General features: G+C 33.4%; 4 protein-coding genes across 4 annotated transcripts; 2 read left to right on the top strand and 2 right to left on the bottom strand.

Annotated features, from left to right (window-relative positions):
- The first annotated feature begins 15 nt into the window (after nt 1-15).
- On the top strand, nt 16-2128 carry LOC106446753 (N-carbamoylputrescine amidase). The gene is made up of 9 exons (XM_013888538.3): nt 16-283; nt 373-421; nt 584-675; nt 775-926; nt 995-1041; nt 1140-1173; nt 1261-1427; nt 1565-1661; nt 1747-2128. The coding sequence occupies exons 1-9, from the start codon at nt 195-197 to the stop codon at nt 1911-1913; spliced, it is 894 nt and encodes a 297-aa protein (XP_013743992.1). The 5' UTR covers nt 16-194; the 3' UTR covers nt 1914-2128.
- A 161-nt stretch (nt 2129-2289) lies between these two features.
- Nucleotides 2290-5521, bottom strand: LOC106448654 (rho GTPase-activating protein 5-like). Its single transcript, XM_013890513.3, has 4 exons — nt 3604-5521; nt 3006-3246; nt 2693-2923; nt 2290-2577 (listed from the first exon to the last, which is right to left on the bottom strand). The coding sequence occupies exons 1-4, from the start codon at nt 3756-3758 to the stop codon at nt 2305-2307; spliced, it is 900 nt and encodes a 299-aa protein (XP_013745967.2). The 5' UTR covers nt 3759-5521; the 3' UTR covers nt 2290-2304.
- A 2300-nt stretch (nt 5522-7821) lies between these two features.
- Nucleotides 7822-10392, bottom strand: LOC106446754 (proline-rich extensin-like protein EPR1). The gene has a single exon (XM_013888539.3). The coding sequence runs from the start codon at nt 10357-10359 to the stop codon at nt 7945-7947; it is 2415 nt and encodes an 804-aa protein (XP_013743993.2). The 5' UTR covers nt 10360-10392; the 3' UTR covers nt 7822-7944.
- Nucleotides 10393-21256: 10864 nt separating this feature from the next.
- On the top strand, nt 21257-25653 carry LOC106449966 (casparian strip membrane protein 3). The gene is made up of 3 exons (XM_013891625.3): nt 21257-23046; nt 23195-23318; nt 23698-25653. The coding sequence occupies exons 1-3, from the start codon at nt 22724-22726 to the stop codon at nt 23914-23916; spliced, it is 666 nt and encodes a 221-aa protein (XP_013747079.1). The 5' UTR covers nt 21257-22723; the 3' UTR covers nt 23917-25653.
- Nucleotides 25654-26508: the final 855 nt, after the last annotated feature.

Below are 26508 nucleotides of genomic sequence, written 5' to 3'. Positions count from 1 at the left end.
GAATTGAAACCTGGCGTTAGCGTTTGTGGAGAGACAGAGCCCTTTATTCGATTTCGGAAAAGGTAAGGAGGAGGACATATTCACTATTTCTCCTTTTCCTCTCTCAAGTGACAGTCACCGAGTCACGTACGCATCTTTCAGTCTTCACCCACCCGAGAGAAAAAAACAGAGAAAGAGAAAGAGAAGAAGTGGAAATGGAAGGAAGAAGGAGAGAAGTGGTTGTTTCGTCTCTTCAATTCGCCTGCTCCGACGATATCTCCTCCAACGTCGCCTCCGCTGAAAGGTTCCCCCTTTTTCCTCTCTCTCTCTCTCCCCCTCTTCTCCTTTTCCCTGCTCCTCGAGAAGGTGACTCACTTACAATCTATTATGCAGGCTGGTCAGAGAAGCACACGCCAAAGGAGCCAACATCGTTCTTATTCAGGTCCATTATTTCCTCTTTAATTTTTCCTTCTCAGATTAATGTTCGATCCAGTTTAGGTTTATCAACAATTAGAGTTGAAGTAATCATCACTATCTGGAACAAGTAGAGTTATTGTTCTGTAGTGAATCTCTAACTATTATGTGTATTATCTCAAATTTTCAGGAGCTTTTTGAGGGATATTACTTCTGTCAAGCACAAAGAGAGGACTACTTTCAGCGAGCCAAGCCTTACAAGGACCATCCTACCATTGCAAGGTTTAACCTTTTCTTTCATCTTCACGCCCCCTCCCTTTGATATTCAACCTGTGTATCTGTGCTTTAATGGTTTGTTATGTGTTACTACTACTAACACAGGATGCAGACGCTGGCCAAGGAGCTGGGTGTTGTGATACCCGTTAGCTTCTTTGAGGAGGCAAATACTGCGCATTACAACTCTATTGCCATTATCGACGCTGATGGAACTGATCTCGGAATCTATAGGAAGTCCCATATTCCTGATGGACCAGGTGAGTCGAAGTTTGGACTTGGAAAAAGTTTAAACTTCTTTTGCTGATTACTTTTTCTTAAACTTCAGGATATCAAGAGAAATTTTATTTCAATCCTGGAGACACTGGCTTTAAGGTAGTTTTTTCACTAGAAGAATCCCACTTTTTTTTTTAATTTAATCATTATGCTATTTGGTTTAAATGATTGATTACTTTCTCCATTGGTGTCAATAGGTTTTCCAGACAAAGTTTGCAAAAATTGGAGTTGGTAAGTTACTCTATGTATTGCTTTTTTCTTTGTCTCTTGTGTGTTTTAAGTTGGTGGCATCGTAACTGAAGTATTGTTCTTATTCAGCTATATGTTGGGATCAATGGTTTCCCGAGGCAGCTCGAGCTATGGTTCTACAGGGTGCTGAAGTACTGTTTTATCCCACTGCCATTGGTTCTGAGCCTCAAGACCAGGGGTTGGATTCGCGTGATCATTGGAGGAGAGTCATGCAAGGGCATGCTGGAGCTAATGTGGTGAGTTCTTATCACTGTCCCTTTTTCAAATTCGATCAGTGTTCTCTTATTAAATTGCAATGTGTATAACTTCTCACTGTTAGCAATTTTACAGTGACATAAGCAATGGATTACAAAATGTGCTTCTATGGTTTCAGGTGCCTCTAGTTGCTTCGAACCGCATAGGGAAGGAAACAATTGAAACCGAGCATGGACCGAGTCAGATCACTTTCTATGGAAATTCCTTCATTGCCGGTATCAAATTTATCAAATGATTCAAATAAGATCAATAATGCATTTGGACCAACAATATTTTCTTTCTTTTTTTGTGAAATGACAGGACCGACGGGTGAAATTGTAGCCGAGGCCGATGACAAAACGGAAGCTGTTCTCGTGGCGAAGTTTGATCTTGAGAAGATCAAGTCGAAAAGGCAAAGCTGGGGAGTGTTTCGTGACCGCCGTCCAGATTTGTACAAGGTGCTTCTTACAATGGACGGTAACCTTTGAAATCTTATCCTGTTGAAATCTTTGTTCCGTAAGATGACACTGGGAAAAATTCTGTTTCCATAAGACCTTACAATAAGTTTCATTTGTATTTTTCTTCAATAAATAGAGCTCTCCTACATTTGCTGGCTCTTTCATGGCTGCCAGTTTTGCTTACATAAACACATTAATCGTTTGTGTTTGGCATCAACATAATGAATAATATACTTTTTTTCTTATGTAAATGTCAAATGAAAAAGGAAGAGTGAAAAATGATATACATTAAAAAGATGTGAATTTTTCATGTGAAACACAAACAAATAAATTGAACTTGGAACAATAAACTAAGTTATTTGCACCTTAGATTTACCAAGAACATAAAACAAAAACAGAGCTCCAACTGCAACATCTGTCTTCATGTTTTCTCTCTCTTTTCCTTATCGAAATCCAAACCATTTGATGGTTTGACTTCATCTTCCACCTTGATGATCTCCTCTTCCTTGTTCACATCATCAACACCTTTTTCTTCTTCTTCTTGATTGCATTCTTCCACATCAGCTTCACTGTCATCACAAGGAACGATTTGGGAAGATGCAACTTTCCTCTCTCTGAGTGTTTTCTCTGTGAGGTTCTTCAGCAAGTGCATAACTTGGACGGCGTACATCAACGCTGTTAGAGGATCTGCCATCTACAATAAAACCAAAACAGACCCAGTTTGTTGATCAGGGAATGATCCATTTGGTTACAAAGGAAAACTGTTGGAAGTTTTTTAATGCAAATGTAGTTGGTGCAAGAACACTAACCTTAGACATATTTGGCGCAAAGACCAAAGCAAGGTTACGTGTGGTCATCTTGTTGACATCTTCATGCTCTACAATATCAGCCATCAGATTGACTGCCCAATTCAAAAGAGAAGCTTCCGCTTGCGGTAAAAGTCTCACAACCTTGACAAAATCCTCCTCTGACTCACACTGCATCACTTGCTCAGACGGCAGAGAATCAAGTATTCCTCTCGGTAACTCTCTGAACCAAGCCTGATATAATATAACCATTCCAATGCTACATCAGCTAAGTCAAATCTAAAAGCCTCGAGTTTTGTTAAAAGAAGCTATATACCTTGATAAGTCCGGAAAGACAGTGGACATCTATGCCCTCTGGTACAACTCCTTTGTTTAACTCTTCTCTTACAAACTCTTCCTCGCTGTTATCTCCCGTGATTCTGAAAATGCCTTCAACTTTCAGACCTCCTTGATCGTATAGTCGTCTTTGTAGTAGCGACAGTATGATCGGAACACAGTTCCCTCTAGAGTCGTACGATAGCTGCATTGACTCTGTAGAAACCCCAAACACTGTTGCACTGTAAACCACACAAACAGGTTATTAAAAGAATAATACTCAGGACCTGACAATTTAGGTTTCAATAATTTTTTTTTTTTACAAATTTGGAAAAGTATTTCTATGTAATTTTCTTCAAAATTTTTGGAGGTTATAGGCGAATGTTTGACTGACATATGCTCAGGACCGGCCCTGATAATACTTGAAAGAACATACATGTTCCATCACATTGTTATCATTTGTGGAACCTTCCTAATGTGTTACCGAACCATCTCAAAGGTTCATGCTCATGCATCTAATATACTATGTTTAGATCACAATCTATAGTCAATGTGAAATGAAATTTTTAGCAATAGATTCGTAAGAAAAGAAGGTGAACCTTGCACTGGGGGCCTTTTTGGGAACGTCGGGCTCGAATTCAGAAGGAAGACCGAGGAAGCCATCGAAGCGATCGTATGTCACGTGAGCCACGTGGCATATATTGGTCGGGGGACCAATGTCCATGGCTTGCTGGTTGTTTGCCTGATCCGCCATGTTGTTTTCGGTCGAGAAGCAACGAGATAGCTCCGAAACGACTCGACTTACCGACGCGGAGCTGCCGAACCGCGAAAGTTCGGGCTTGCCGCGTCTTCTCACTCGCGCTATCTCTCCTTCACAGCCACGTTAAATCGAACAATTTGTACACACGGTTTCTTCTTCTTCTTCGTCTTCTCCGGTTAGGGTTTTTTAGTCTGCAATGTCAATGCGTGATATGCAGAAGGGGTGATATGTGATTTATCATGGCTCGTGAAAAAACTTGGTTTACTTAATTAAGATAAAATAAAAGACCAAGGTATACACGTAGAGTGAGTGGCGATCAAGAAAGATAGGTTAGGAGGACGGTCGAACGTGGGAACCACTACTACCTGGAAGACTCCTTCTTATTATATGATATATATCACCATGGTTGGAAAATATCATAGGGATGATAAAATATGTCATTTTTAGTTAAAATCAACAGATCAATGTGAAATCTTCGATTCAAGAATAAACCAATGCTGCTTTTGGATTTAGAAATCATCGGGATATAAAACCTGAAAGAAGAGCACATGAAAAATATCGCACGATTTATAAATCAAACTTTGCTAAATACTACTTTTTATTTAAATTTGGGAAAAAAAAATCGAAGACCTACTTACCGTGATGACGAAGGTAAAAGTTCACACAAATCGGATGATATAGTAAAAAATCAAAGCACAGAAGACTAACTGAAAAAATACCTTTATTTGCAAATATATTTTCTTAACAGCTAAGAAATACAAACACAATTTTTTTTTTAAAAAAATTAACATAACTAAGCTCAATTTGTCTAACATTGTTATTGTTTGTATATAATGTATATAACACACATGCACTTTACTTACGGACAACACACAGTAGATGAGCTTGACTCCTCTAGAAAAAAATGAATTTTCCAGGATGACTTTATTATTATATATAAGTGTAAGAAAAATATGACAAACACTAATATTAACGTCTGATCAAACAATTGATAGGGCGCACCAGACTCCTATCAATTCAACGAATGGGAGACGACTCTTTGGGGAGTGCGTTACATATTTGGCTAGCTACAAGAACGTGAACTACAAGATATGCTAAAGAATCCAAATCTGCTTAAATTTAGTCTGTGTTTTATTCTTTAAAAAACTTAGCCTTAGAAGCACTTGATGTGCTGGAATTGTCTTCCTCTCAAGCAATTGATTCCGACTGACTTCCCGGCTGATAATTGTTGGCCTAGCTCTACCAATTTCGGGTTGGCATAAATGTGATATTGGTGTTGCTTGGGATAAGAACAGTGCTATTGCAGGTGTTTATTGGATTTTGAGGAATGATTATGGCATTGTTCTTCTCCACAGCCGAAGAGCCTTCTCCTTTGTAAGAAGTGAATTGGAAGCTTTTAAATCTGGATGCTTAATGAGCTATGGAAAGTATGAGCAGCAAGATCATCTTTGGATTGGAAGCTAAAGACCTCATTTCTGCGATTACTAGGCCACCTGCCTGCCATGCTTCAAATGGTTGGTCTCTCCAATTCTTAATGCAATATCCCTTCTGTCAGATTGGAAACTGCTGCATGTCAAGAGAAGCGCTTAACAAATGAGCTTTTTGGATTGCTGTTACTGTCATTAATTAATCAGGGACGTTCTCAATCTTATGTTGCTGCTAACTCTCCCTTGTGGCTGAGAGATTTTTATGGATGAAGAAAGTAGATGTGCGTTGTTAGCATGATCTTACTTAATGCTTCCCTTGGGTATCCTCTTGTAAATCTTGTTTGTTCAGTGAAAATTATAATTCCAATGAAAAAAGGAAGTTAATCTATAAAGTATTTGATTGACTAAATTTTACATTCACTCGAAAAAGAAGAAACACTTGCTATATATATATATATATATTAACGTTGTATTTTCTTATAACATACTTATTTTTTTATGGATAACAACGAGTGTAGCTAGAGTGGAAGAATTTCTCGATTGGTTGCATGAGTTTGTGTGTGGACCAAACTATGTAATGAGCACTCGAGCATATGCATTTACAGTTTAACGGGGAAACCGGTCAGGGACAATTTCTGATTTTGGTGTTCCGTCCTCATTTAATGACAGATGTGTACAATTAGGAATGGGCATTTGGGTATCGGATCAGTTCAGTTTGGGTATATCGGATATCAGGCAGTTCATTCAGGTAGGGGTTAGATGATCCATTTACTACCTAACGTATTTTTGGCTTTCGGATTCGGTTCGGATAGTAAAACTAGGAACCAAAAAAAGTTCAGAAAAATTGGTTCCCATTTGGTTCCGATTCGACTATTTCAAGTAGTTTAGGTTAAATATCTGATATTTATGATAAAATATCGAATAATTAAAATATTTTAGATGATTCGGATAAAAATCTCAGATATTTTGGTTTATTTAGGATATTCCGAATAAAAATATTTAGATACTTTCAGATCTTACGCAAAAGTTATTGGCACAACACATAACAACTTTATTAATTTCGTTAATATTTATGGAGAGTAGACAAATTGATACCAGTCCTTCTTTATAATTGCCATTTTAGTAATTATTGACTTTCATTTTGTTACAAAAAAAAAAAAAAAAAAAATTGACTTTCATTTTTACCATATGAAATCCACTTGTCACATTTTTAGTAATGAAATATTTCTGAGCGTGTTGATTCCAAGGTGGTTTCCAAGGGGATCGTTATAACAACAAATCTATGAAGAATCGTACAACACAACCATTATTCACTATATATTCATAATGATCACCAGACCCAAAAGGCCAAAATTAATTATGAAAATTAGAATGGGCATAACACTAGAGAAAACCAGCAGACCTTCACCAACAATTATGTTGAAATTTGAGATGATAAGACCAATAAAACATCTGAAAGAAACTTGATAGATGATAACCAACAAGGACAAAAGAAAAGTTTGGCAACGGAAGAATACGAATGTAAGTTTCAATCAAGATATTAGGATAAAACAAATTACAACGAAGATATCATCATGGGAGAAAAACCACCATGGATTGATAATTTGTAAATGGAGTTATCCATTTCTATCGCATCCGTTTATTTCCATATGTGAAAATGAAGAAACAAAAAGAAAAAAATATGTAGGGCCGATGCCATAGTCGACGTCGGCCTAAAAACCAAAGATTAAATTTGTGCACAAATTAGTCAAACGCCTTAGAATAAGGGGAAGGAAGGGAGAATATAACTTGCTTTTCAATTTCTGTCATTTTCTGAGGAAAGTTAATCTTTTATTTTATATCCTTAGAATTCATAAGCAAGAAAAGTATTGTTTGCATTTGAGTCAGGATCTCCTGATAATTATAAGCCCAGAAGCCAAAAAAGTTTCTTCCCATTAGTTTGAGAAAGAGTGAAATATTAAAAGTTACCATTGAGTTTCGAAATAGGTTCTCACATTAATAAACTGACAGGTTTATACCGGTAAAACTAGGTTATACTTTCTATTATATATTGGCTCTTATAAATATATGCAATTTCCAGCCATAAAGCATACGCTTTATTTGCTTCTATTCAGACCTGCTCTGATTTTTCAGTTCAGTGAGTTATTTACTAGTTCCATATAAACTACTTTACATATGTTATAGTTTTTTATATTCAGTATTTCTATTTTTATTTAGTATCCATTTTGTTTGCATCTACAACATGACATAATATTGCTTTGCTGAATGTGTTATGCATTCGTTAGTGTTCAAAACAAGGAATGATGGTACAACACTTCAAAGTTCAAATAATCCATGCAATAAATATTTCTTTTATTCCAAAAGAAAGATATTTTTTTATTATGTACAAATCATATAAATTTTCTTTTCATTATCATTTATATCCATTTTATTTTCAAATGCTGAGTCTAATTTTTAGTTTTACAATTCCTTCATTAAAAATATGTGAATAGTATCCAAATCCTAAATATCAGTAAAACAATGTAGATAGTTTACTCGATGCATTAAAATAATGACACAATATTTATGTTTTTCATAGATTTGAAAGTAAATAGTTCTCTATTGCAGTGAGGATAATAATAAAAGTTTACTTTACCATTCATTATAAACTTTATTTATTTTACCACACAATATGTGGTACCATATACAACATAGACATCCCTTGTGCTAGAAAGCCTACTTGGCGATCTTTTTGGGTGTATAAAACTCGTTATCTAAGGTTGTGAAAGATGTGCGTATGGAGGAGGAGTACCATATCCGACTTGTGGAGGACTATAAATTGGGGTTGGAGGCTTCTGCACAGGTGGTGGAAGTACAGGTGGACTGTATGTGGGCGTTGGAGGCTTTTGTATTGGTGGTGGTATTACAGGAGGACTGTAAGTTGGTGTCGGAGGTTTCACTGGAGGTGGTTTAACAGGTGGGCTATATGTTGGTGTTGGAGGTTTTTGCACTGGTGGTGGCTTTACAGGAGGGCTATAAGTTGGTGTTGGAGGCTTCACTGGGGGAGGTTTAATAGGTGGACTGTAGGTTGGTGTTGGAGGCTTCTGCACTGGTGGTGGCTTTACCGGAGGACTATAAGTGGGAGTTGGAGGCTTTTGCACAGGTGGTGGTTTGATAGGAGGGCTATAAGTTGGTGTTGGAGGTTTTTGCACGGGTGGTGGTTTGATAGGAGGACTGTAAGTTGGAGTTGGAGGCTTTTGCACAGGTGGTGGTTTAACAGGTGGACTATAAGTGGGTGTTGGAGGTTTTTGCACTGGTGGTGGTTTTACAGGAGGACTATAAGATGGTGTCGGAGGTTGTTGCACTGGTGGTGGCATTACGGGAGGACTATAAATAGGTGTTGGAGGCTTCACTGGTGGTGGTTTAACTGGTGGACTGTAGGTCGGTGTTGGAGGCTTCTGCACTGGTGGTGGCTTTATCGGAGGACTATAAGTGGGAGTTGGAGGCTTTTGCACTGGTGGTGGTTTGATAGGAGGGCTATAAGTTGGTGTTGGAGGTTTTTGCACGGGTGGTGGTTTGATAGGAGGACTGTAAGTTGGTGTGGGAGGCTTCTGGACGGGTGGTGGTTTAACAGGTGGACTATAAGTGGGCGTCGGAGGCTTTTGCACTGGAGGTGGTTTTACAGGAGGACTATAAGTTGGTGTCGGAGGTTTTACTGGAGGTGGTTTAATTGGTGGGCTGTACGTTGGTGTTGGAGGCTTTTGCACGGGTGGTGGTTTCACTGGCGGACTATAAATTGGTGTTGGAGGTTTCACTGGAGGTGGTTTAATAGGTGGACTGTATGTTGGAGTCGGAGGTTGTTGTACTGGTGGTGGTTTTATTGGAGGACTATAAGTAGGTGTTGGAGGCTTCACCGGGGGTGGTTTAACTGGAGGACTATAAGTTGGTGTTGGAGGCTTTTGCACTGGTGGTGGTTTAACAGGTGGACTATAAATTGGTGTCGGTGGTTTTTGAACGGGAGGTGGCTTGACTGGAGGACTGTAAGTTGGAGTTGGAGGCTTTACTGGAGGTGGTTTAATAGGTGGACTATAGGTTGGTGTGGGAGGTTGTTGCACTGGTGGTGGTTTTACAGGAGGACTATAAGTAGGTGTTGGAGGCTTCACCGGTGGTGGTTTAACTGGAGGACTATAGGTCGGTGTTGGAGGCTTTTGTACTGGTGGTGGTTTTATGGGAGGACTATAAGTAGGTGTTGGAGGTTTTTCGACTGGTGGTGGTTTGATAGGAGGAGGCTTTTGCACAGGTGGGGGTTTGATAGGAGGACTGTAAATTGGTGTTGGAGGCTTTTGGACTGGCGGTGGTTTGATATGAGGAGGCTTTTGCACGGGTGGTGGTTTGATATGGGGAGGTTTTTGGACTGGCGGTGGTTTGATATGGGGAGGCTTATGTACGGGTGGTGGTTTGATATGGGGAGGCTTGTGCACGGGTGGTGGTTTGATAGGAGGACTGTAAGTTGGTGTTGGCGGCTTTTGCACTGGTGGTGGTTTTACAGGAGGACTATAAGTAGGTGTTGGAGGTTTCACAGGTGGTGGTTTAACTGGTGGACTATAAGTAGGTGTAGGAGGTTTTTGCACAGGTGGTGGTTTGACAGGCGGACTGTAAGTTGGCGTCGGAGGTTTAACTGGAGGTGGTTTAACAGGTGGACTATAGGTTGGTGTCGGAGGTTGTTGTACCGGTGGTGGTTTTATAGGAGGACTGTAAGTAGGTGTTGGAGGTTTCACCAGAGGTGGTTTAACTGGTGGACTATAAATAGGTGTCGGAGGTTTTTGCACTGGTGGTGGTTTAATAGGTGGACTATAAATTGGTGTTGGTGGTTTTTGAACGGGAGGTGGCTTGACTGGAGGGCTATAAGTTGGAGTCGGAGGCTTTTGCACCGGTGGTGGTTTTACAGGTGGACTATAAGTTGGTGTTGGTGGCTTTTGTACCGGTGGTGGCACAATTGGGGGACTGTAAGTTGGTGGTGTCGGTTGGCTGGGTGGAGCTCCATAAGTTGGTGACGGAGGTGTGTAACCATAATTATCAGTCTCATACCTACTGTTTTGATTCACTGTTTCTCCTGTAGCGACTAAAGAACCACTAAGAAAAAGAATAATGAGAAAGAAGCTCAGTATATTTATTAGTGGGACTCTCATTTTGTAAGTGACTTATTGTGAACTAAAGATAGAGACTCGTTCGGGAGTTTAAATACTTGAGGTTGTGAAAAAATCTTTATGAAAGGATGTGTCTTATCGTGCAAGCTTGTTTCTACAGAATTTACGGTAAATTGAAAGACTCTTTACTCTCTGCTTACGGGAAGAAAGGTTGTGGTTCGTGTCAAGAGAACCTTAAATTACTTTGTCCATATTCAAACTCGTGTAGTATCTCATTTCTAATGCCATACATGTGTCGTGATATTTTGCTTTAAAACCGTTTCTGATTCTGTAATTATATATTTGTCTTGCTATATTAATCAGATCACTTAATGTCAGTTTTAAGTATTTGTTTTTTAGTCTGAAGATGCCTGGAATTAGCTGGATACTTAGTTGCTTGTACGTTACGATCAGGTTTGGTAACGCCTTCTCTTTCACTTTATTGATTTTTTGAAAGACGAAACTAGTTGATTTCTCGCACATTACTTAACAGTATTGTTTCTCCAAAGTCCAAACCCTTAAAATATTTTTCTTTTCTTTCTTTAGAGACTTTGAATCATTTATATGCCAATAGTTAAAAATCAAGGACAAACTTGTAATATATTCAGTTACAAAAAAAAAAAAAACTTGTAATATATTTAGCTAGAATAAATACAAGGTTAATGTAACATATAGGATTCAAAGGTTGTATTGTATGTCATTCTGATATTAATAATATTTTGATGGGAATCATATATATAGTCTGACTGTAATTTCGAATTGATGAATCTTGTTGTTCACGGTGTACCAAAATATTGACAAAACTAAATATTAGAAAATTTGCTCGCGACAACTCGCATTTGCTATATTATACATCATTTGTTTAGATTTTTCTGCCGACTGAGGAAATCTAGGAACCAAAAACAAAATCGAAATTCCAGATTTATTGCAGGAAAGCCGTAAGCCCGTAACAGTTCATATCATATGTGTGGTCACATGTCACCGTGTGCAGATTTTACTTCGTCTATGTACAATCTAAACTATTAATTAAAACATGAATACATTTTGTAGTTAATCCTGAATTTTCTTCAATAATTACAATAAAATGCCATTGCTTTTAATTCTAGCAGCGAAATTATTGTTCCATATCTAACCAAATTTAAACGTGATGCATAACCAAATATATCTCGGTTACATATTATTTAAACAATCCTATTATTTCTATCTAAAATTCAATTCAATATTTATATATACCATTTGGTTTTGGAACACGTACATAATTGGTTTAGATTATTTTTCGGTTTAGTGTTGTCAACAGAATCAGATCCAACATTTCCAAAATCAAAATTGACTACTTTTGCATACAAAGTTTGTAAAACGTACCACAACAAATCAATCCATTATATAACATCGTTCTTCGAACATGCCATTATACATCAGCAGGCCATAAAGAATATAGTAAAAAGTTAAAAACTAATCTAATAACCAATTAAATCTCGTTTTTAATTATTATCTACACAATCCAATTAATTTATTAACAGCACAATTAAATATTTTTATATACTGATTGGTTTTGAAACACGTACACAATTGGTTTTAATTATTTCTCAATTTATTTTTGTCAATAGAATCAAATCCAAGATTTCCATGAACATTCTTTTGTATTAATTATATCCAAAATATATTAAAAATTCTAAATTGGTTAGTTAATATACAAAGATATCTTTTTCCACCAAATCTAAACTAATAAATTCGTATCCCAATTAAATCACGTAACATTTTAAAAACCTTATATATTTTTAATCAATTATTTATTCTACTAAAACTAAAATTGAAGTACAAAATAATACTTACCTATTTTAAGTTGTTTCTTAATTTTTACAGATTTTAGTTTCCTTTTAACTAATTATAACCATTTCACTAATTATTTTTTCTAATTTATTCGACAGTATTTATTAAAAAGTATAAAACATAACTTGCTTATTTTTAAGTATTTTATCACTTTTCTAATTATATAATTAATTTTATTTACTATAATAATTTAACATCATTTATTTTTATATGTTAGCAATAATAATTTCACATGTATGAATGAATTACTTCATTCGTAACAAAAATTCAAACGGGTTAACAAAGAATTTTTATTTGTTACATAATCAACACATGAACATTCAAGTACTCAGTCGAGTACAAATCAGTTTTTTTGGATATTAGTTTTTTGGTTTTAAAATTAAATTTCATTCGGATATTACAAGTTTCCTATCAGAATTTAAGTCAAATCCTTCTAGGTCCAGATAAGTTCGTAAGAACTTAAAAAATATTCAAATAATCTATTATTTAAAAATGTCATTAAATAAATTAAAAAAACTTAAAAAATAAAAACATGTGCAGACGCACGGGTCCCAGTGACACTGTTAAGACTTAAGACAATCATTTAGTTCTTATTAACAATGGTTTAGGTGTGTGTTAATTTTATTCCAGTGTCGTCGCACCTTACTTTAAATTTATAAACATTTGCGAACAGCCCATCTACTTTATTAAAACAGAAGTACAAAATAGAAATACCCCTTAGTTTTACTACTTATTTACATTAGAATGCCATTGAGATATTGAACCTATATTTAAGCATGCTTGTCTTTTCCTAATTTAAATCATAGATTTAAGCATTTAATATCTTTCCAAAATTTAAATAATAGATTTCCTTTATCAAATCAAATCATAACCAAAATAAATTTCCTAATATATTTCGTATTAACATACTCAATATTTTTAATATTTATAAGTAATAAATAATAAAATAAAAAATCACACATCATAATCAATTTATATAACATATAAATAAAATATAAAATAGTTTATTCATATATTAGTATAATGCTTTCATAATATAAGTCCAATTAGTTATAAATATTGGATTTGTTTATATGATACATTGTGATATAATAGACGATTAAAATCATAAAATATAATTATTCAAAGTAATAAATAAAATTGTTATGTTTAAAAATGTTATATTAACAGTTATGTAATATATTTTAATTTACATATATATATTATACCATTAGTACAAAGAAAAAAATTAAAGTGAAAGCAAATATTTATACGGTCACGGGTCAAGCTCTAGAAATAAATAACAACAGTAAGATTATTTTTCTTTAACAAATTTCTTTTAATTGAAATTATAGTTCCAAATAAGTTTATATATTTTATGTATTTATAAATTTATTTTCTTTGTCTTTAAGGAAGCTTAGATTTTGAAATTGAAAAAAATATGACCGCCTCTATATTATTTTAATTACGAAATTTAAAATTTATATCAGAATATTTTATTAAACTTTTAATTTTATTTTTATTATAACTATAAAGATTAATTTTCAATATGAATTTATGTTTTAATATTACAAATACGTCATTTAATATAAACAAAAAAAAAATAAAAACATAAAATAAATACCCGCCCGGTCGGGCGGGTCAAGGTCTAGTTTATTTATTAAAACACGTTTTAAGGTATTTGTAAGTCCCGTGTATATTTTTGAAGATTGAAAAGGTATTCGTCCTAAGCCATCCGTATTTTCTGAAAGATTTTTTTGAGTAACTAACGAAATTTGGAACAAAATATGGTTATATTAAAAAAACAATCGATCAAACATTTTTTGTAAATTGTTTTTGGTAAATCGTGGATTGCTTCTTTAAACAATCGCTCTTTCTGACATACCAGCGAGCATCTTCAGCTGCATGTTGCAGAGATTCTCCAGGTGTAGTTCTATATTTTTATAGATTATCAAACTTATATGGAAGTTAGTGTAAGCGTTTCAACTCAAATAAGGATGTATATTGTGATTGTGGTTAAGGATTCAATTTGGAATTATGACAGTTATAACCAGACACATCTTTATTTTGATTGAAAGACTATCCTTCTCTATGCTTTCATATTACAACTAGTTTTGGAACAAGATCCCTCTAGTTTGTCTCCATAGTTGTCTCCCATGCAACTTAATATACTATTCTTTTCTCAAAAAGAAAAACTTAATATACTATTCTTTGTTACTCATATCTGTCAGCAAGCCCATTCACTTAGCAAGTTAGGAAAGAAACAAAAATTCTACTTATTTACCTTGCTCCTTTAGACTTTTTTTTGTTACAAGAAAAATAAACCTGTAGATGCATTAAGCTATACTGATTGTTGAAAATAGAAAAGATATACCAACAAAATTTTGTATCTGGTTTATTGACTTTCGGAAAGAGAAAGGGGATATAACTTTGTTTAGAATAAATATTGGTGTTTTTTTTTTTTTTTTGCAGGAATATTCCGGATCAAAATTTGATATTTATGTGGTACGGGCTTAAGATCAAAAATAGAATAGACTTTAGGCGTTTGGCATATGAGTTCAAAATTTAGACCATTTGGTTCTAGATTTTGTTTTTCCCGTACTAGATAGAGGGATTAAGTTGTTAGGAGGAAAAGACCATTGTTTAATGTATTTAGAGAACAATAATCTACTTTTCCAATTCCACCTCAATGTCAGTAGAGTTTTATGTTCATTGGTAAAGAAAGTCTCCAATTCTGTGGACGAAAACGATCATCATCACTCTATCAACGCTTATTGTAATCCGTCCCTGTGGTAAAAACAAATATTTATGATGAGCTCGAAGTCAGCAAAAATTTAAGAAAGAACTCAAATGCAAGTAATCTGGAAAGTGAAGTAAAGTTACTATCTCAAGTAATATCTTCTGAATAAAAATCATCTTCTGAACAAGGGAAGCCTCTGAGTTCAGACCCTCCATCCGCTTCACTACCCATCTCACCGCCCTCTTCACTAAAAACCCGCTCTTAGATGTGTTCAAGATTCACCTAGTCTCGCCGGTGCAACTTGTTGGCTTTAGTGCTGATTTTAATTTATGGGATAAAGCTCTCATCAACGTGACAAAAGCATATGTTCCTCCCAAAATCAGATCCACTTCTGATGCTCCTCCGGTCTTTCCTCTCATCACATCCTTCTTGGTCAGTGTTTGGGATTTGGTTTACATGTTGAGCTTCAGCTCTAAATCCAAGCACTGTAAGTCTTGTTCTATCGATGTTTTCAGCGGTTCTGAAGCTCCCTTCGAATATTTTTCTGGCCAACATTATTCTTCAACAAGGTCCCCTTACAGACATAGACCTTGCTCGTTTAAATGGCTGTTCAGGCAAATCTAGCCTCTCCGTGGGCATACTCGGTTTCTTTCAAACCCTCTTGAATGGGTGTATCCACTTCAGTTCTGATATTATAAGCGCTTTGAAACAATTGTTTCAGGGATACAAGTGAAGGTTCTCCATGGTTCTCTTCACAATGAGCAAGTCTCGCCTTTTAACATATCTATCATAGTATATTTTAGGTTGTAATTGTCTTACAGTTGAGAATAGTTTCGGTTGTAACTGGTTAAGCTCATTGGGCCGTTAATATTATTAGTTGTCCAATAAAAAGAACAAGTGGAGTCTCTATTATATATGGGACATTTGGATCAATATCAATTTTTGATATTATTTTTAAAAAATTGGCATCGAAATTTCTAGTTTATTACTAATGTATAGCCTCATGGCCAGCGGAAAGAGCTAGCCAACTTTGCACCAGACAGTCTACATAAGGAGCATTTAGTATGCGTGATAGGCCACCTTTAGCAAGGCAGTCAGTGGCCTTTAGCAAGGCAGTGAGCACCTACATTTAGAGATCTTGGTATGTAAGCAATTGAGAATTAAAAAAAAAAACAGCATAACTGGCTTTTATTTCGTCCAACTCAGGTGCCATTGCTGGCCAGTCTTCTTGTTTCAGCATGTCTTGATATCATATAATTATGCATCCATATTCTAAACTTTTGCAGAATTTTAATTTTAGAAGCATCAAGATTCAAGAAATTGAAAACTCAATTTAAAAGAAGCAGTATTTTGGACACTGAGCAACTCAGAGAATCCCAAGTACAGAAGCCTTATCTCTCTTGGATGTCAAGAGGTGTCAAGAGTTATGACATCTATAATGTGTACGTGCTTTGATATCAAATGCGCTGTTAATGTGAAAAATAGTAAATGCGCCTATGAATGTTGTGTACGTGGTACCTTTTATTCTATTCAGATTTCCCTTTTGACTCTTGCTTACTTTTTTTTTTTTTTTAACTTCACTCTTGCTTACTTGCTTGCTAGAAAAGAATTGATGTTAGATATAAAAAGTTTTTGCTAATGTCTGTAATATTATTTGAAAAATCTATTTATTATGTGTCGCGCTCACATTAACTCTCATGATGGTTGATTACAATAATACCCTTAATGAATTAAATATATTAAATTTAAATACTATTATTGAATTTTAATTTAGTTTCCTTTTTAAAATTTTCCAAATAACATATATAATAAAAAAGAAAATTTTATAAAGTTTTTAAAAAATTAAAACGAAAATAGAAATATTCCATTTAAAAAATATTTTTTAATAACATAAAATACACTTTTGAATTAATAAAATATTTCTTTATATCTATATTTTCTTAGATAAAAATATATATTTGAATATAATGTGTTATAATATAACAACATTCACACACATAATCTTGATATTCAAAAAAGAAATATTATTTCTTTTAAAACATAATTTTAAACAATACAAAAATGTATATTTTAAAGTAATAGAAATATTTTTTATATATCTATCTATTTTCTTAGATGATTACATAAACTGGTATATGTTTAATTGACTAAAAATAGTTTATAATTAGTATTATTGAAATGTTTTATTTATTTTTCATATATTCAGTTGACTATAATATATTTCAATTATAGTAAAAAATCTTTAAATTATATTTTACTTATATAATATGATTTTTAAAATACAATCACCCATTTTTTAAATTGCTTTTTTTTTAAGTGATATTAAAAAAACAATTAACAATAAATATATTTTAATTAAATAATTATAATTTTTTAAAATAACATAACACTATATACTTTAACGAGGTAGATATATTATATTTAATCATTATTAAAATTATTCGTTTTCATAATATTAAATTTGCTTTTAAATTTTATGTTTTTTTTTTGTGGAACTTAATATGACTATAATTAAAATACCAAAGAAATCAGAATTCTCAGATTAAGATGATTTAAAATAAATTTCAGTTTATCATTTAATAAATTTAAGGCATAAAATTATTTAGAATTTATAAAATATTTTAATTATTGTAAATATTGATATGTGTTCATGAGCTTCTAAAAATGTATCAGTTACTTATATATGTAACTTCACATTGATCATCGTTTTATTTTCTGATATTTTGTTTTAAAAAATCAACATATAATTTGATAAATATTATGAAATTACATGCACATTTAAATAATAAGTAAAACTAATTTAATTTTACTTAATTATAATAAAAGTAATTATACTTCAGTTTGATTTAACTTATATCTAAAATCATAGATTTAACTAAAATAAGAATATATAATTTTATAATAATAATTTATTTTATAAATATAAATTATAGGATTACTCAATACATATTAACAAATGAAAATAAAATATTAACCAACTGTTATAATTTAGTTTTTTTGTAAAATTTATATGTATGCATGAGATATTGTAGAATATTATCGTTATATTAATTTACGTAATTTATAATCAGACACTTTAGTTTATTTTATATTCAATTCTAAGCACAATATATCTTAAGTTATACATAATCTTCCTCAAATATATTTACATATCTAAGACAACAACCAACGTAAATGCAAATAAGAAAATTAATCATAATGTTAATATATTTAAAATAAAAAAATAATATAGTTAAATTCAGAGAAATAGATAGAATCTAATATACACAAATGATAATTAAATCGACTATAAAATAACAAAACTGACTAGATATAACATATCTACAATCATATGTCTAATTAAATTAATATAATGTTATTAATATAAATTATGCATACAAATTATAAATTAATTTAAAATAAAAAAATAACAATTCAATTGTTATAATATTTTTATTTTATAAATATTTATACCCGTGTATGAGCACGGGAAAATCACCTAGTATAAAGCTCTCATCAACGTGACAAAAGCATATGTTCCTCCCAAAATCAGATCCACTTCTGATGCTCCTCCGGTCTTTCCTCTCATCACATCCTTCTTGGTCAGTGTTTGGGACTTGGTTTACATGTTGAGCTTCAGCTCTAAATCCAAGCACTGTAAGTCTTGTTCTATCGATGTTTTCAGCGGTTCTGAAGCTCCCTTCGAATATTTTTCTGGCCAACATTATTCTTCAACAAGGTCCCCTTACAGACATAGACCTTGCTCGTTTAAATGGCTGTTCAGGCAAATCTAGCCTCTCCGTGGGCATACTCGGTTTCTTTCAAACCCTCTTGAATGGGTGTATCCACTTCAGTTCTGATATTATAAGCGCTTTGAAACAATTGTTTCAGGGATACAAGTGAAGGTTCTCCATGGTTCTCTTCACAATGAGCAAGTCTCGCCTATTAACATATCTATCATAGTATATTTTAGGTTGTAATTGTCTTACAGTTGAGAATAGTTTCGGTTGTAACTGGTTAAGCTCATTGGGCCGTTAATATTATTAGTTGTCCAATAAAAAGAACAAGTGGAGTCTCTATTATATATGGGACATTTGGATCAATATCAATTTTTGATATTATTTTTAAAAAATTGGCATCGAAATTTCTAGTTTATTACTAATGTATAGCCTCATGGCCAGCGGAAAGAGCTAGCCAACTTTGCACCAGACAATCTACATAAGGAGCATTTAGTATGCGTGATAGGCCACCTTTAGCAAGGCAGTCAGTGGCCTTTAGCAAGGCAGTGAGCACCTACATTTAGAGATCTTGGTATGTAAGCAATTGAGAATTAAAAAAAAAACAGTATAACTGGCTTTTATTTCGTCCAACTCAGGTGCCATTGCTGGCCAGTCTTCTTGTTTCAGCATGTCTTGATATCATATAATTATGCATCCATATTCTAAACTTTTGCAGAATTTTAATTTTAGAAGCATCAAGATTCAAGAAATTGAAAACTCAATTTAAAAGAAACAGTATTTTGGACACTGAGCAACTCAGAGAATCCCAAGTACAGAAGCCTTATCTCTCTTGGATGTCAAGAGGTGTCAAGAGTTATGACATCTATAATGTGTACGTGCTTTGATATCAAATGCGCTGTTAATGTGAAAAATAGTAAATGCGCCTATGAATGTTGTGTACGTGGTACCTTTTATTCTATTCAGATTTCCCTTTTGACTCTTGCTTACTTTTTTTTTTTTAACTTCACTCTTGCTTACTTGCTTGCTAGAAAAGAATTGATGTTAGATATAAAAAGTTTTTGCTAATGTCTGTAATATTATTTGAAAAATCTGTTTATTATGTGTCGCGCTCACATTAACTCTCACGATGGTTGATTACAATAATACCCTTAATGAATTAAATATATTAAATTTAAATACTATTATTGAATTTTAATTTAGTTTCCTTTTTAAAATTTTCCAAATAACATATATAATAAAAAAGAAAATTTTATAAAGTTTTTAAAAAATTAAAACGAAAATAGAAATATTCCATTTAAAAAATATTTTTTAATAACATAAAATACACTTTTGAAGTAATAAAATATTTCTTTATATCTATATTTTCTTAGATAAAAATATATATTTGAATATAATGTGTTATAATATAACAACATTCACACACATAATCTTGATATTCAAAAAAGAAATATTATTTCTTTTAAAACATAATTTTAAACAATACAAAAATGTATATTTTAAAGTAATATAAATATTTTTTATATATCTATCTATTTTCTTAGATGATTACATAAACTGGTATATGTTTAATTGACTAAAAATAGTTTATAATTAGTATTATTGAAATGTTTTATTTATTTTTCATATATTCAGTTGACTATAATATATTTCAATTATAGTAAAAAATCTTTAAATTATATTTTACTTATATAATATGATTTTTAAAATACAATCACCCATTTTTTAAATTGCTTTTTCTAAGTGATATTAAAAAACAATTAACAATAAATATATTTTAATTAAATAATTATATTTTTTTAAAATAACATAACACTATATACTTTAACGAGGTAGATATATTATATTTAATCATTATTAAAATTATTCGTTTTCATAATATTAAATTTGCTTTTAAATTTTATGTTTTTATTTTTGTGGAACTTAATATGACTATAATTAAAATACTAAAGAAATCAGAATTCTCAGATTAAGATGATTTAAAATAAATTTCAGTTTATCATTTAATAAATTTAAGGCATAAAATTATTTAGAATTTATAAAATATTTTAATTATTGTAAATATTGATATGTGTTCATGAGCTTCTAAAAATGTATCAGTTACTTATATATGTAACTTCACATTGATCATCGTTTTATTTTCTGATATTTTGTTTTAAAAAATCAACATATAATTTGATAAATATTATGAAATTACATGCACATTTAAATAATAAGTAAAACTAATTTGATTTTACTTAATTATAATAAAAGTAATTATACTTCAGTTTGATTTAACTTATATCTAAAATCATAGATTTAACTAAAATAAGAATATATAATTTTATAATAATAATTTATTTTATAAATATAAATTATAGGATTACTCAATACATATTAACAAATGAAAATAAAATATTAACCAACTGTTATAATTTAGTTTTTTTGTAAAATTTATATGTATGCATGAGATATTGTAGAATATTATCGTTATATTAATTTACGTAATTTGTAATCAGACACTTTAGTTTATTTTATATTCAATTCTAAGCACAATATATCTTAAGTTATACATAATCTTCCTCAAATATATTTACATATCTAAGACAACAACCAACGTAAATGCAAATAAGAAAATTAATCATAATGTTAATATATTTAAAATAAAAAAATATTATAGTTAAATTCAGAGAAATAGATAGAATCTAATATACACAAATGATAATTAAATCGACTATAAAATAACAAAACTGACTAGATATAACATATCTACAATCATATGTCTAATTAAATTAATATAATGTTATTAATATAAATTATGCATACAAATTATAAATTAATTTAAAATAAAAAAATAACAATTCAATTGTTATAATATTTTTATTTTATAAATATTTATACCCGTGTATGAGCACGGGAAAATCACCTAGTATATATATATATATATATATATATTTAACAAAAGTTCCTTTGATTTGTGGTGTCTTTCTGGTGGAAAAAATAAATAAAATCACAACGTGAGCAGAAGGAAAAAAAAAGATATAAAGCGTTTATAATTACACCGACCATGGACTATTTGATCTGGAAAATATAAAGCTAGCCATGATGTGAGGAAACTTTGAGGAGTGAGAACGACGGCATATGATTGACCAGTCATAAAACTATGAATGTTGTTATTGAATAGACAAGCCATAAGACCATTTACCTTACGCGATTCTTAGCTTGTTCCACTAACTACATTCCAGATAATATCCTGACAAAAACTCTGAAACCGCATATTTGATCGATGGACTAATCTCTGAAATTTAAACTTTAGCTAACAACAATAAGAAATATATCAAATTATCCTCCTGGCCTTTTAGATAAAGTTGACTTTCCATTTAAACAAAGTAGGCTCACTTCAGCATTCTTCTTCCTCTACGCAAAATCAGATTAAACTTAAAAATATTAGTTGCCTTTCAGTTTTTGTCGGAAATTCCCGACAAATTTAGTTCCCTCGAGAATTCTGTCGAAATTGACTATATTTTTTGTAATGATGTAAGACAATATTGAACCAGCATATCACGCATAGTTCACAAAAAAAAAAAATACAAATTGATAAGGTGAATTAACAATATTCTACATCACCTACTAGGTGCAACCTAAAGCAAAGTTAGCAAATAATTCAACCTGACCTAATCCTATAAAAAAAATGTGTAACGCCTTCATTCAGAGCGACTCACTGGTCCAAAAGTAATTATTCTTTAAAAGAACGTCTATGTGTGTATAATGCATATTTGGTTATAACTTAAAGGTATATGAGCGTTGACATAGAAACACTTTTATTAGGTTCAATAACCAACAATCCCAATAATATACAATCCGAGTTTATATGGAAATGGAGCAAGTCGTCTTCAATATTTTATCAAGCGACGATCTTGAATGTAAGATTATGAAGAAAGTCCCATCAAACCTAAAAGGAAGAATACACATACCCAAACCAATTCAGCAACTTCACCAAGTCAATCATATATATATATAATTACAAGCAAGACTTATGATTCATCATCAAAATATCTAGCTCCTCCTTTGAAGATTCGGAAAGGAATAATCCTATAATTTCTCCTCTTCTTAATTATTTCCCATGGATATAGAAAAGGCCGGTAGCAGAAGAGAAGAAGAAGAACCCATTGTTCAAAAGCCAAAGCTAGACAAAGGAAAAGGCAAAGCTCATGTGTTTGCTCCTCCTATGAACTACAGTCGAATCATGGAAAAACATAAGCAAGAAAAGGTGAATATGGCCGGCTGGAAAAGAGGTGTAGCAATCTTTGATTTTGTACTTAGACTCATTGCAGCCATTACGGCCATGGCCGCTGCAGCAAAGATGGCAACCACCGAAGAGACTCTTCCTTTCTTCACTCAGTTCTTGCAGTTCAGTGCTGACTACACCGATTTACCAACGTTGTCGTAAGTTATAATCTGTTCAGTTTTACTTAGATTATACCAAGAATTTAATAAATAACTTATCGAAATCATTGTGTGGCTCTGAGTTTGGTGCTTAGTAAGTTACTATAATTTTGTAGCTCTGAATTTAATATATGTGTTTTTTTAACAGATCTTTCGTTATAGTAAACTCAATCGTGGGCGGTTACCTAACCCTCTCATTGCCTTTCTCCATTGTCTGTATCATCCGGCCTCTCGCCGTGCCGCCTAGGCTCTTCCTCATCTTATGTGACACGGTAATATTTTATACGCAAGATTACTATCTAAAACGTAACATTTTCTTTTTGTTGGGGGTTTTATATATCCAGCGAAATAATATCTCAAAAAAAAAATCGCAAACGCCCACTTACTACGAAAGAGTTCCCCATTAACAAACTGTAGTTTCATTTAGAAAAAGCATTATAAAAATGTAAACGTAAAACCAGCGCCGAAAACAATAAGTTCTTTAATCACTGAACCTCGGGTGATAAGGTTAGGTTGATACAGGTAGCTCGTTAATGTATAGAATATGGTTGTATATATACAAAGGTTTTAAGATCAATACGATGAATGTATGTTGATTACATAAACACGAGACATCCCTGTATTAATTCGTATAAATCTTTTGCGGACCAGGCCATGATGGGCCTCACAATGATGGCAGCATCGGCTTCTGCAGCAATAGTTTATTTGGCGCACAACGGGAATTCAAGCTCGAATTGGCTTCCGGTTTGCCAGCAGTTTGGTGACTTTTGCCAAGGAACGAGCGGCGCCGTGGTGGCTTCCTTTATTGCAGCGGCTCTTTTGATGTTCCTCGTCGTCCTCTCTGCATTTGCTCTCAAGAGATCGACTTGAAAGCTTGTAATGAAATTCATTTGTGTGAAAATTTTAAAAGGGTCAGATTATGATTTGTCTTTTATTGTGTGGTGTAACTCGAATGTACTGTGGATCATGTTGTAAATCAGTCTCATCTTACACATAGTTTGTTTTTGTGTTTTCCCTCAGCATAATTAATTGTCGTTTGAAAGAGATCATTTATTTACCTGAGCATGTTGGAAAATATTATGTAACATATATATAGTCATCATGATGGTTACGGTGAACAAAAACACACACGCTCTCTTTTATTCTCTCTCTACCCTATCTCCTCCGTAGCCCAAAAAAAAAAAATCGTTGATTGCCTCCGGCCGGTGACGTTAAACGCCGCGCTGGCGGTCCCTTCTTCCCTCAACTCTGTCTTCCTTTTGCTTCTCTTCCTTGGATCCATCTTTGTCGTCGATATGTTTGAGCTTCTGGGGGAACGTCACTCGCCGGAACCCTAGATCTACCTCGAGGGGATCTAGATCTGGTGGTAGGTGGTGAACGTCTGGAACTACAACGAGGCGGCGAGGTCTTTCGAGGAGTGGAGTCGGCGTTTTAGGGTACGACGGTGGTGGATCTCGTCTTGCAGATCTGTCCGTTTCCGTGGAGGTGAAGGCGCGTGTTGGTTTGTGTCGAGCTCTCTCCTCCTGTTCTTCATTTTGTATGGTATTTGGCGAGGTTCTCGTTGTGGAGTGGAGTACCTAGCTTTCGTGGAGTCAGGGCTTGGTGTCTCGTCCTGGGTCCGGGTTGTGCTTCTGCACAGGGGAGGCGACGGTGGTCCATCGTCGGCGCGTACACAGGGATGCTTGCTGGTCGTGTGGCCAGGGTCTCCTTGTGGGTTTGCGTGTGTGTTTTAAGAGGCTCACCTTCATCTGTCGTCTATGGCAGAGTCAGATGCGCCTCCGATGACTCTCTCTGCTTGCTTGTCCGCTTCACTTTCAAACCTGTGTTGTTGCTCTTTCCGTTTCGCAAATGGTTGTGAGCCTTTGGTGCCGCCTCAACGGCTATTTCTTCGTTTCACCAGCGAGGCGTAGCTCTGAAGCGCAAGAAGACCGAGCTAGGTTCTCTAGTTTCGGGTCAAGGCGTCGGTTGGAACCTTCCGTTGAGTCAGATTGTTCCTAGTTCGACGGGGTGACTTGATTAGAGCATATAGCCATCCCAGTGCTCAGATTGCTCCTTGGTGATCTTTGCAGGCTTTTCTCTTTCTTATTGCAGGTACTGAAGCGCGGTGTTTGGATTGCCTTCATCTCAGCCCGCTTTGTCCGGAGGTTCTGCGCTGCCTACACTGTTCGCGGTTCATGGTGTGCTCATTCCTCCCCAGTCCATGGTGTAGTAAGTTCCGGTGGCGTCTGTTATGGTTTGCTATCTCTTACTTTCATCCATTCGAGTCAAGAGCTTAAATGATCAGTTGAAGTACGAGTTTGAGGAGATTAACATGATCTAGCTACTCCGGCGATGTCACGAGAAGTCCGGCATCCGAGGCAACGAGGTAAACCCCACCTTCTTGCGGTCAACATCAATGGTTGAGAACAGGGATTGTATTTTCGAAGATCTCCGAAACAGATTAGCGGATGGCGTCGGTTAAGTGGGCGAGCGAAGCTATTCTTGTAATGGTTGATTTAGAAATATGAATCAAGCTTGTACCGAAACTGAATTCTGGTTTGACCGGCTGATTAATAATAATAGTATATATTTAAAAAAAAAAAAAAATGATGGTTACGGTGATGATTGTTTTTAGTTTTTATAATGGTTTTTTTTTTTGTTTTTGGAAATCTGTTTTATTAGTCAATCATGTTTTTAAAGAAAAAAATTCCCTAAATGTTAGGATAATTAACTTTTTTAAATTTGTTTTATACTGCTAATGTAGCAGTTTCATAAAGAATGTCATTTTATTTTTTTTATTTTGTTTTAAAATAAGTGTTATTCTACATTTACAATGAAAGTTTTCATATTAAATCATTTTTTTTTACTTTTTTAAGTGACCAATAGATGTTTAGTTAAATAATTTTTCTTTAAATAATTGTATAATAAATAAAAATAGATTAATATATTTTGTTAGCTTTTTAATTTGCGTGAAATGTATCTAAGTGACACTTAGTATAAAATAAAAGGAGTAGCAATTAAGATCTGAAGAAAACCAATTTCTTAATAGGAAAACCGGATTATAAGTCCAACCGTTTTGTGTTCAGTGTTGTGTTTACAAGCTTAAGCAGTACTCCCTCCGTTCCTAAAAGATGTATGTTCTGGAAAAAAAATTGTTTCAAAAAGATATATTTTTTACTTTTTCAATGTATGATTTTATGAAAAATTGTAAGTTTCAAAAAAATTAATAGTGTTTATTGAATTTTTATTGGCAAAAAGTTATGGAAAATTGTTATTCACAAAAAACAATGCATATTTAATGAGTTTTCTTAATATATGTGAAAAATCTAGAATATGCATCTTTTAAAAACAGAGGGAGTATGTCGGAATCCGACTTTGGATCTGGTTCCAATCTAACCAACACTGTCCAGACGACAAGTCTAACCCTAACAAGTTCGTCTAAACAGTTAAACCAAGTTTGTCGAACCAATGTCGGATTGGACA

The sequence above is a fragment of the Brassica napus genome, chromosome A4 (assembly GCF_020379485.1).
Source record: "Brassica napus cultivar Da-Ae chromosome A4, Da-Ae, whole genome shotgun sequence".
NCBI lineage: Eukaryota > Viridiplantae > Streptophyta > Magnoliopsida > Brassicales > Brassicaceae > Brassica > Brassica napus.
The sequence above is the reverse complement of the archived record's forward strand: the minus strand, read 5'-3'. Positions and strand labels throughout refer to the sequence as shown.